Source organism: Salmo salar, chromosome 12 (genome assembly GCF_965601325.2).
Source record: "Salmo salar chromosome 12, fSalSal1, whole genome shotgun sequence".
In the NCBI taxonomy this organism is placed as follows: Eukaryota; Metazoa; Chordata; class Actinopteri; order Salmoniformes; family Salmonidae; genus Salmo; species Salmo salar.
In genome coordinates, this window is record NC_138302.1 from 27,647,363 (window position 1) to 27,660,194 (window position 12,832).

The following is a 12,832-nucleotide window of genomic DNA, read 5'->3' on the forward strand; positions in this document are numbered from 1 at the left end:
TAACAAGAGTAAGCTTAACTTACCTTAAAGAAGCTCCCACTCCTGTCCATGTGACAGTCTGGTCTGGGCAGTGTAGATGGCAGCGTAGATGGCAGCGTAGCAGCCATGCTTAGGTCTAGACGTCTGTGTTTAGGTCTAGACGTCCGTGTTGACGTCGGCTGGAGTCCTATGGGGTCAAACAAACAGACAGACAGGTTAGCTGTGGTGAGACTGGAGAAAATTCCATCTATGGCCACAGCAAGTCAACAAATTTCAGAGGCTAGTATCAAACTCCTTCCCTCTCTCTGTCCCTCTAGATAGCTTTTTTCCCATGTCCTTTCATTGAATCTATTTTCCAGCAATTACAGCCATGGTTGCAACATTGTTATTCCTCTCCTTTTTCCCATAGTAAGTTAATACAGGCTGTTTGGCCTGTTTCCGTCTTCCAGTGAACCTTGATGTACCCTTACAATAACTTTTCATTTCCTCTCCCATAGACAAAACAAGGGCATTCATCAACAATTTTATCTGCGCAGGTTAGCGTCCCTTGTCATGAATCTTGTTCTGGAGGCAGCTCGGCAGAGTGGTCACTAGCTGGCATAGCTATAAAGTCTGATTTTAAACCTAAACCTAACCTTAACCCTGCACTTAACCACACTGGGTAAAGCCATTTGAATTCAATCACTTTTTGACAGCATTCCTTTTGATTTAAACTAAACTTTGTATGTCATTTTGTTTTACCTCAATTATCAAAATATTTGTAAACTCTAATTTTGTTCATATTCGCATATGTTGTAGCTTAGACCATATTTTACACCATCTGAGGTTTTTGTGTTGTGCCTGCCATCAGTTGAGACACAACATGCTCTTTAATACAGGGATGGTGTCATATTTTTGCTGATAAATGTATTAAAATGGGATTAAAATAATAATCTCACCTTTCAAATAGTACCACAAAGATGGTTGGAGGTCCACACATCAGAGAATGTTGTCTTGAAAGGGAATATCTGTTGTTTTAAATTATACTGTAAATCTTCCATAGGAAACCTTTTGAAATCATAGAAATATAGACAATAGAATAGATATGACCATTTAAGTTGACATTTGACAGTGAGTGGACCGGCGGTCATCTTTGTGGTAGTAATTAGTAACTCAATCATCAAGTTTGCAGACGATACAACAGTAGTGGGCTTGATTACCAACAGCGACAAGACAGCCTATAGGGAGGAGGTGAGGGCACTCGGAGCGTGGTGTCAGGAAAACAACCTATAACTCAATGTCAACAAAACAAAGGAGATGATTGTGGACTTCAGGAAACAGCAGAGGGAGCACACCCCTATCCACATCGAAGGACAGCAGTGGAGAAGGTGGAAAGTTTTAAGTTCCTCGGCGTACACATCATAGACAAAACTGAAATGGTCCACCCACACAGACAGTGTGGTGAAGAAGGTGCAACAGCACCTCTTCAACCTCAGGAGGCTGAAGAAATTTGGCTTGTCACCCAAAACCCTGACAAACTTTTACAGATGCACAATCGAGAGCATCTTGTCGGGCTGCATCACAGCCTGGTACGGCAACTACACCTCCCTCAACCGCAAGGCTCTCCAGAGGGTGGTGCGGTCTGCACAACACATCACCGGGGGAAAACTACTTGCCCTCCATGATTGCTACAGCACCTGATGTCACAGGAAGGCCAAAAAGATCATCTAGGACATCAACCACCCGAGCCACTCCCTGTTCACACCGCTACCATCCAGAAAGCGAGGTCAGTACAGGTGCATCAAGGCTGGGATACTGAAAAACAGCTTCTATCTTAAGGCCATAAGACTGCTAAACAGCAATCACTAACTCAGAAAGGCTGCTGCCTACTTTGAGACACAATCACTGGCCACTTTAATAATCCTTAGTCACTTTATACAATGCCACTCTAAATAATGCCACTTTAATAATGTTTACATATCTTACATTACTCATATCACATGTATATACTGTATTTTATACCATCTATTGCACCTTGCCTATGCCGTTTGGCCATCGCTCATCCATATACTTATATGTACATATTCTCATTCACCCCTTTAGATTTGTGTGTATTAGGTTGTTTTGGGGAATTGTTAGTTTACCTGTTAGATATTACTGCACTGTCGGAACTAGAAGAACAAGCATTTGGCTACACTCATATTAACATCTGCTAACCATGTGCATGTGATAAATAACATTTGATTTGAATTAGAAGTTCAAATGTCAATTAAATGTACATTTCAATGGTGTACCAGCTAAACTGCAGTGGTCTGAAGGGATAGGTCCATTCTATGAAATATATTTCTATGATTGAAATGACATCAATGATCATGACCCCCATAATCTATGATTTAAATTATATCAATCTCAACCGAAACTTTCTGAGCACTTCCACAATGGGCAAATATGTATGGAAGGTTTCGTTCAAATCAAAAGGGGTGCTGTCAAAAAGTGATTGAATTCAAATGGATGTACCCCACTGCTAACCCTAATGCTTAACCCGAATCTAAAATTAAAACCAAAAAGCTAATTTTAGAATTTTTACAATATAGCCAATTTTGACATTGCAGCTGTCCCATCTAGTGGAAATAGTCCAGTTCTGCCTCCAGGATCAAATTCTTCCCAATAAATGTTACCCTGCGTTATCCCCAGGCATGCTCACACCTAGAGCTGCAAGACACTATTCTTCTGTGTGTGTGTGTGTGTGTGTGTGTGTGTGTGTGTGTGTGTGTGTGTCTGTGTGTTTGTTTATGTGCGAGAATGAAAGTGTGTATGTGTAGGCACAAAATGTGTATGCATAGTGGAGGGGTGTTATTGGAGGCTGTAGATGAAAGGGGACAGTTGTATACCTCTCTCTCTCTCCCCTCTCTCTCTCAGGACCCCTGCCCTCTCTCCTCTCTCTTCCCTCTCTGGCATCAGTTCAGTGAGATGTTCTATTCACTTTCATCTCCAACAGGAAGGAAGTGATCCCCCAGAAAAGAGAATAAAAGAAACAGAGGAGAGGAATGGAATGGAATGGCCTAGTTTCCTGTCAGATAACGCAGTACTGGCAGGAGTCTCGGTGCTAAGACATTCTCAGCTGGAGTTCAGCAGAATTAATAGGGAACTTATTCATCAGATCCGCTCGGTGTTGTGTGCAGGGTAATGGAGGCTTTTAAGTGTGTCATCATCGTTCAACATTTCACCGCATTCTCCCATTCCAAACAGAAACTATGTCTTCTATTTGTTCTCGAATGAGCCTCTCATACTAAAATACAGAGATGATCGTTACCATTATGAAAGACTATAAAGAAACCTGACCATAGACCTGAAGTGAAAGGCGTTTTCAGTCCATCCCTATCCCCAGCTGGTCTGTCTGTCTGTGGCTGGAAGCCTGTCGTTGAACAGGCCTGCTGTTTCCTGACTGGCTCACAGAGACATGGGGTTATCTCCAGTCCTGCATGGCTGTTTTATTTAGGCTGGGGAACACAGTGATAACGGAGGAACACATGTTTACCCTGCCAGGTCAGTGTCAAGGGAGTTTCTCAGGAAATGACTCTATAAATCCAACCATGGTGTGTTGTAAAACCCAACTGGGAAAACATTGTAACCGTAAGTTCCATCTGTTGTCTTGACAGCAGAAAAGGTATTGGGAAAGAAGTCTTCTGACCTCAATGGGACTACCTGGTTTTATGAATATTCTAGTTCCTATAGCAACTCTAATATCCTCTGATGTGTGTTCCTATAGTCTAATAACTCAATAGCACTGCTGTGTGTAGGCTACTATGTACGCATACCTCTCATTAAAATGCACGGAATCTAACTATCTGGGGTTAACACTCTGTCACAAACCATAACATGAGACACACAGTGCATGCTGGGTATTGGGATTAACAGGAAGACAGCCCCGGAGCCGTGCGGAGTACAGTGGCAGTTCAGCTCAGGCAGAATGAACTGTGGAAATGTCATTATGTTCACTCCACTGGCTCAGCTTGGTAGAGACTAGACGAGAGTGTAGACAAACAAGACCATAGGGTTGGGGGAAAAATCGATACAGTAGAGTATCACAATATTATTTTGACTATATTATATCGATTCTATGACTCCAAGAACCGATTCTCTAAAAAAAGGTAGTTAACATTAGCTAGCACTAGTCGGCTGTACCTGCACCACAAGTATTTCTCCTCCTTTAGCTTGGCCACAATATTATTATTTGAAATGGTGAGCCAACATGTTTTCAGCACGTTTATTTCCATGACTGATCAGAACTCGTTCTTATCATGGCTCTCTCTTGTCCCTCTATAGCAGACATATAGTGTAGTGAGCAATATGTTTGGACCAACGGATCGCAATATCGAATCGCAATACATATAGAATCGTGATAAGTCGCGATACATATAGAATCGCAATACATATCATATCGGCATCTAAGTATCGTGATAATATCTTACGGTGAGGTCCCTGGCAACACCCAGCTCTGGAAGAGAAAACTTCACCACTTCAGAAGTGTTAATAACAGAGATACTTTTTCATCTGGATCACAGTAGTAACAGAGAGAATCCAGGTGATGGAAACTATTAGACTATTGCCTCTACTGTATCCAACGGCAAGAATGTTGACATCCAGTTCAGAGAGAGCATTTCAAAGTGATGCATGCTTATAATCATAGTCATCAAAGCGAGAGGATATTCACACAAATCAGATAAATGTTGTTATTGGCTGTGTCTGTGAGTGTGCGCGTGTGTGTGTGTGTGTGTGTGTGTGTGTGTGTGTGTGTGTGTGTGTGTGTGTGTGTGTGTGTGTGTGTGTGTGTGTGTGTGTGTGTGTGTGTGTGTGTGTGTGTGTGTGTGTGTGTGTGAGCGCCTCAGCTGCAGACTAACAAAGACCCATCTGAGTGAGTTTCTCCACACAGGAACACAGACAGGCCCCTGGCACTGCAATCCAGCAACACAGAGACACACTGTTCCACAGACAGGACCAATCTCTCTCTCTCTCTGAGTGTGTGTGTGTGTGTGTGTCTGTGGCTGTTTGTGTGTGTTTGTGCGTGCGTGCGCATCTGTGTAAGTAACCTTTCATTAGTTGAGGTTTGAGAATGTAGAAATGCACAACTAGAGAAGCACTCCCTTCTACATACCCTGTTCCTCATAAACAACTGCAATTTTCATAGAGGTTTAAAGACTAGCTAGTAGCCTAATCAGTCATTATTATGACATGTTATCTGTGTGTGTGTGTGTGTGTGTGTGTGTGTGTGTGTGTGTGTGTGTGTGTGTGTGTGTGTGTGTGTGTGTGTGTGTGTGTGTGTGTGTGTGTGTGTGTGTGTGTGTGTGTGTGTGTAGCAGGCCATGGTTTACATTATCACAAAGGATTGGCATGACACAACGTCTGCCAACATCTACCAACTCCTATACTAATTTAAAGAAAATTGCCATCCTCTATCATTGCCAGCCCGAGACGTATGGGGAAACAACTTGTTTTTTATTAGAGAGCCAACCCAGGCAGCCTAATGCACAAAGTATGTCATATTGGGTGCGTAACAACAGCAAGCAGCACATAGCAGCGACACCAAGCAGAAAGTAACTCAACAGAGACATATGGGGACCTGTTGAAGCTATCCTCTCAACTTTATAATGCACATGCACAAGCACGCGAACACACACACACACACACACACACACACACACACACACACACACACACACACACACACACACACACACACACACACACACACACACACACACACACACACACACACACACACACACACACAGAGAGAGAGAGAGAGTACTGCTTAAAACTGCTTGTGTCCTTACCGGGTAGCCCATCGTACTGCCTGAGTGAAATCCTGCGTGAAATGACACCACTTGTGCAGTGGTCCTGCTGTAATAACAGACAAAGAAGGGTAGCAGGCAGCTGGATAAACACACAGACAGCAACCCTGGAACACTGACATAACATAGCTCCCATGTGGGGGGTGGGGTCCTGTTATTGCTCAGACCATAGGCAACCTTAGTGGAGGGAGTATGTGTGACTGTGTGTATGTGTGTTTGAGAGAGAGGGGGAGAGAGACAGAGATCAACAGATTGTAAGAGTGAGTTTATTTACTTAAGACATGCTTCTCTGCAGCTTGAAGAGGATTCCTCAGCTTCAGAGGTACTGTTACAGTAGTTTAATCAGAGCTGATCCCATAGCAGAAACGGGCAGGTAGAAGTATCCAGACCATCCTGTCTGTGTATGGCACGATAGATTTTCTGTTCTGTATGTGGGTCAGTGTCTGGTTCAGGAGGAGTTGTTGCAGGACCATAAAGAACCAAGCGGCCCATAGCCTGGTCCCAGATCTGCACACTCTTTAGTGTCCATAGGTCGACAAGACAGCTCAAACAGATCTGGGATCAGGCTAAGCGACCCTTATGTTTGGTGCTGAAACATTAGCGTGCAATTAAAGGGAGATCTGGGAAATGTCAGAGCTGTCTGAGACATACAGTGAAGGTAACCTTTCCCCTTCGTCTCCTCCTATTTTCATTCATCCTCTGCCACTCAGATAGCAGACTGACCAAGAACCTTCAAGGCCTTAGTCACAGACAATAAATTCCCCCTCTGTCTCCCCTCTGTCCACCCAGATGATAAAGCACTGAAGTGCAACGGCCTCTTGTTGCTGTGAGAGCAAGAGAAAGAAATATCAACAAAGAGAGGCGGAACAGGGCAGATTCAGAGAGAGAAGCAACATCAGAGGTAGTGTTCAACAGGCTACACCGTAGAAAAATGTTTTGCAACGGAAAACTAAAATACGTGTTCTGATTGGAAAAATGCAGGTTGTACCTCCGAATTTCACAACATGTTCTCCCTACTGAATATGACCCAGGAGTAATACTGGATAGGGTGAGAGACCTGGAGGCAACAGAGCGGAATGAGATTCACACTAGAGTCACGGGTTCCTAGTTGATGCCCTATAAGTCCCCAAGCTCTGCTGGTTACGTAATATAACTAACTGTAGAATAAAAAGCTTGAGGCCCTACATGGCTTGAAAGTTCACACCTTACGAACTATGAAGACTTAGCCTAATAGAACCTTTACGTGCAGTTAAGACAAGCACGAACCACCTAAAACACAGACTGTACGTTGGGAAGGAAGGGAAAGGTGAAACATAGACACTGAAGCGAAACAACAGATACTGTAGCTACAGAGCATTCCATTGGTTTGTAATGGAGAGAGAACAACGAAAGGAGAGACAAAGACGAAAAGAAAGAGATACTTGAGGAGGTTCCATAAACTACCCAGACAATCTAGCTAGAAGAACGATGTCTTTGGCCTGAAGGGGACAGAAGAAGAACCTGGCACTATTTAAAGGAAGTTGAGTAATTGCATAAAAAAAAACACTTCAGTCTTCCAAGGAAACAAACAAGTGTCGTTAAGCGCCAGACGTCGTCACTCCGTTGTGCCGGCCAACTTTCTGCTTGAAGGAGACACACGTGGTGGATTTAGATGACCACAGAACACGCGTTGAGTTACGTGAAGACAGCTGAGACGTTCGCTAGCTAAGATCCCTTTTTCCTTTAGATCATAATGAATCACATTATATGGACAGATCCTAGATCAGCGCTCCTACTCTGAGATGCTTTGTAGACCCATATTACTCTCAGAGGGATATGTAGTGACTGAGCATAGGAGCTTATAAAGAGTCATGAACTAGTGTTGTCATGATACCAGTATCGCCATACTACGAAACCGGATTTTCCTTGGCAAAAAAATGAAATATTGTGTGCTTTAGCTTGGAAAAGAAACAAATATGACTGGGTGACAACATAAAGCTGTTTGATTCCAACATGAGGACTGTTTTCCTCAGGAAATTTACTCCGCTTCATGTTTTGTTTCTTTTGCGTCCTTACTTCCTAGTATCGCGATATTGGTATCGTAGCAACACTATAATAAACATTGCACAGCAGTACATAGCCCACCAAGTAGGCATGGTGCTTGTTATGATACTATAGTAGTCGTTTACAGTGACTAGAAGGATAAACTTTGTAATTCCAATGACCAGCATTAACAGAGGACTCTAGAGAAACACATGGAGAGAATACAAGCTCAAAATAAACACAACCACCTCAACTTAATCTGTTGTTACAGCAAGCACCAGGCACCACCGCCCTATCAAAACGTACTTTCCACTCTGTGATTTCTGCACTATGGTCAACACGAAGTGGAAAAGTTGGGAGTTGTTTTAGCACATTCTAAATTGAGTCACATGACTCAAAGCACTGGGCCACTCCCCACTAAATGAGAACCAGAAATAAGGGTGAAGACCGAGGATGTAGTTCTAAACTTAAAATAAGTATGTATAACGTCTCTCTCTCTCTCTTCAGATGTCTTAGCCACTGGGAAGCAGATATTAGGAGACCAGGAAGGATGGGGCAGAGAAAGAGAGATGGGGGAGGGAGAGGAAAGAGAGATGGATAAAGACAAAAAGAGGGAGCAAGGCCAAGAAACCAAGAGGGATGTTGGTTAGTTATGGCGACTCCACCCAAACCCTTCCACTAGGACTCAAACTGAACCCACCAGCACTCTGTGGTGTTGAAAGGAAACCAAAGTAGGCCATAATATATAGTTGTCACGTCCTGACCATAGTAAGTTGTTATTTTCTATGGTAGAGTAGGTCAGGACGTGACAGGGGGGGTGTTTGTCCGTTTCTGTATTTCTATGTTAAGTTTCTAGTTTTGTATTTCTAGGTTGGTTTTTGTTTGGCATGACCTCCAATTAGAGGCAGCCAGTTGTCGTTGTCTCTAATTGGAGGCCATATTTAAGTTGATGTTTGTCCCACTTGTGTTTTGTGGGTGATTATCTTTTGAGTAGTGTTTGTTTCTCTCTGCGTCACAGTTTGTTGTTTGTTAGTTCAAGTATTTAGTGTATTTCATTACGTTTCACGAATAAATAAATAATGTGGAACTACAAACACGCTGCACCTTGGTCCAATCATTCGAACAGCCATGACAATAGTAGTATGTAGGGAGAGTAGTTCAGGGTCTGCTGAGCGCTCCAATAACCTCTCTGTCTGGCACATTCTGAATTCCAATGACTTTAGTTCCCCTTGAAAATGAAGGAAAGATTATTCAAAAACTCCAGTTTTGGGATATCTGTAGGGTTAAAGTTGATTTTGGGAGATTTAGAAGACCACCACCATTGATTATGTTGTTATTAATTTGCTTACGTGCCATTGTACTTATGCTCACTGTATAGCTGAATATTGAGGCCTCTGTCTGTGTCTAGCTCTCTGCCAAAACCCACAGCCCGGCCTCTGTGAGCAAAGGGAATGAGGGTGATAGCGAGACGCAGAGAGACATCTTCTGTTTTTCTCTGAAACAAGGGCAGATTTGCATACCGCTGAGACAGGTTCTCAGAAAGCTTGTGTTAAGAATAACTTGTTATTTTAGCTGCACATGCAGGGTTTGACATAGGATAAGGTGTGATCTCAGGTATATAAGATGATGTCTTTCTTTTGTTCGGGGCAGAACTCAGGAGAGACATTAGTTGTATGTCTGATGATTGATCTTTGACTTCTGTCTACAGCTGTATTATGATAAAAATTGTGATGATTTGTAAGTGCACATTTTGAGTGTTCCTTATTTGTTAAGTAAATAACGGAGCCCAGAAAAGTGGAACCAACACATCCACAGTAGTATCCCAGCCCTTATCCCGAACGGAAGGTATTTTTCCTCTTGCCAGGCAGTCATTGTAAAAAAGAATGTGTTCTTAATTGACTTGCCTGGTTAAATAAAATAAAAGGTATAAAGTTATGTAGGCTACAGTGAGAGTTAATATGAATTTAAAACTGGCAGGGTAATAAATCTAAAACATACAGTTACAGAGTACGAAGAAAAAAAATATGTATGAAATGTATGTATTCACTACTGTAAGTCGCTCTGGATAAGAGCGTCTGCTAAATGACTAAAACGTAAATGTAAGAATCATTTCCTCAAGCCATAATAGGAAAACCTGTGATATTGAAGATGTTTGAACCTAGACAGAAAGTCTGTGTGTGTGTGTGTGTGTGTGTGTGTGTGTGTGTGTGTGTGTGTGTGTGTGTGTGTGTGTGTGTGTGTGTGTGTGTGTGTGTGTGTGTGTGTGTGTGTGTGTGTGTGTTTCTATGCCGTGCAGGAGTAAAGCCACCGGTACAGTCTGATCCTGTGAAAGCGTTCAGTGGGATATGTCTTTGGGGAACAAAACGGTGTAATCCTCACGGCTGTAACTTGAGTGCCTGCTTCCTGATGACATCACCCACTACAAAACCATGGATATTCCAGTGTCGCCTCAGAAGGCAGAGAAATGTGTCTAGACCGCATTTGCAACCTCTGACTTAGCCAATGCTCTAGTTCAGGGGTTCTCAAACTGAGGTCCAGGGACCCCCAGTGGTCCGCAACGGGGTGCCAGGGGGTCAGTGGAAAAAAAAAATATATATATATAGTAGGGCTGTCCCCGAATAAAATAAATATTGGATGGAAGTGAAAACAGACTTTGTTTACTTGCTGTTTGAGGCGCAGAGTTTATACAGCCCTTATACTGTATATATTAGGGCTGACCCCATTTAGTTGTCTGGTCGATTGTTTGGTTGATAGGCTGTTGGTCTATCAGATCCCCAAATGGGCACATTTATAAGCCTAATTTTGTGCGCAGGCCAGGTAGTCTAGGCTTACTTCTATATGCGTAATCAGGTGCACGTCCTTACTCAATATTGATAGGAGTATTCCAAATAAAAGACAATTCATAAATTGACAACTCGTAAATGGAATGAAATTAACCACCCCAAAATTACTACTGGTGATACTGGTGTGCCATCCCCGCTGCCTCCACAATGAATTAGTCCACTCAGACAGGTATGAATCAGACAGGTGATGATACCCTGATGAAGACAGCTTCGCTGTCGAAACGTTGGTTATTACATTTTTGCATCTGAGCTCTTAGAGTGTGCGGCTTTCCTTTATTTTCTAATGAATCAGACAGGTGTCTTGTGGGCCATACATTTTTTGTATATATTTGCCAACTGCTCGACTAAAAAAATCTTGGTTGACCAACAGGCTATCGACCAAACAATGGACTAGTCGACTAAATGGGGTCAGCCTTAAAATATATATATTTGTATTTTTACCCATTTATTTTTTACTAAATTAAATAATGGTTTTATTATACCTACAGAACATGTTGGGTTAAAATTTGATCAATCTTTCTTTCTTTCCTATATTTTTCCATCAATATGCAAATAGCCTTTGCACCTGCCTGTCTTACTCTGCACCAGTGATAGTCACTGCGAAGCTTGAGAGCTGCATGTGGCTTTCAGGAACTTAACTGGCGGCTCGCAAAAATATAATTGATTTATTAGGGGGCCCACACCCAGCGGCTCATCATATTTGTGGGCCCTTCGTACGCTACAGTAGCCGGCCCTGTTTGGGTCAGGGAGCTAGAGGTTTACGTAGCAGGTATGCATAGGCTGTTAAGAGCCTGTATACATCCTAGACATGTCGCTTTCAGACTGTATACCTACATGTGTAACTACTCTGTCACACATCAAGGTTCTGGTGAACAAAACTGTTAAAGGAATTTTATATCTTGATGATAATAATCAATAATCAATTCGCCTTGACTAATGCCCAAGGTTTGTAAGACAATGGGTTAAAATAACTAGGCAAGGACTCAGCTTTCTGCAAAAGGTTTCTGTAGCTTTATTCATGAGAACGTTCTGGCGTCAGGATAACAAAACAGTCATTATATAGTTCTTGCTTACTTACGCACATGCATTTACACACAATCTGTTGGTGACCTGCAACCCCCATAAACTTCTCACACTGTTTATCACCTTCTGGCTCAGCCTGTTCCTTTCCTTCAAGGTTAGGAACTCTCTGAAGTTGTACTCCCTTGACCATCTGCTTCTCTATCACTCTATACTAATTGCATACACACATTTCTTTCCCTCTCCAGTGGTTCCTGGACTTTCCGGAACTAATCAGACAAATCGATCCCTACATTGATCATTACATTGATTATTCATTAACCCTGCTGTATGACTAATAATTCATCATGGTTTATTGATTCATTTACCTTTATTAGATAATTCTCTTATCAATTACACGTCTAGTCCAACATCCACAAACACCTGTTGGACCAACAGTTATCAGACTTAAGTCTCAAGGTAGTTTATATAGTAGAAAACAAAGACTCCTGGCTACTAAAGTAACCTTCCATGGTCCCCTCCAAAGGAAAAAAAAAACACCTGGAACGAGATACAGACAGTATCTGGCTTAACTTACAGTGAGGACATGGTCTGGGCCTGGCTATGGGAAACAAGGGACTACTACCATATTAACAAAATCAAGCCATGGTAAGAAATCCTATCTGCTGATTCATATCCTCGTAACAGTGTAACTACCCACCGGCCGCCAAAATCTCTCTCCCTTGAACATTAACCAGGAAAAAGATCCAGAAATGATTATTGACAAACATCTGTTAACAATTTCTGACCAATGGGGTTGCATGAGATGCAGTGGATTGTGGTATGTTTTCTGTATGTTCAGGTCTAGACAGGTCCGCGCCAATGTGTCCGCCAATGTTTTCCATGCGTTCTTCTTGGATGGAAAGACGGAAAGTTGAATGGACAGCTATGGGAAGAAAGCCCACTATCGCTTCACAGAGTAGCAAGGGGAGAGAGATAGAAAGAAAGAGAGAGAGCCCTGCATCCATACTTTTACTTGAGGATATGATAGTGATATATGATGATATGTTTGAATAGGGGCAAGTACTGCATATCTGAACACATCAAACTGAACCAGGTCAGGTCAAACGCGGTCAGAGTAGCTACATCTCTGAACAT

General features: G+C 42.4%; 1 protein-coding gene across 2 annotated transcripts in view; it reads right to left on the minus strand.

Moving 5' to 3' along the window:
* LOC106564701 (ras and Rab interactor 2) overlaps positions 1-12,832 on the minus strand; it is a 48,389-nt gene that overhangs the window by 34,264 nt on the left and 1,293 nt on the right. For both annotated transcript variants that reach the window (XM_014130965.3, XM_014130967.3), the window contains exon 2: positions 24-166. In XM_014130965.3, the coding sequence (XP_013986440.3) occupies positions 24-166 (143 nt within the window). The remainder of the gene's footprint in view (positions 1-23; positions 167-12,832) is intronic.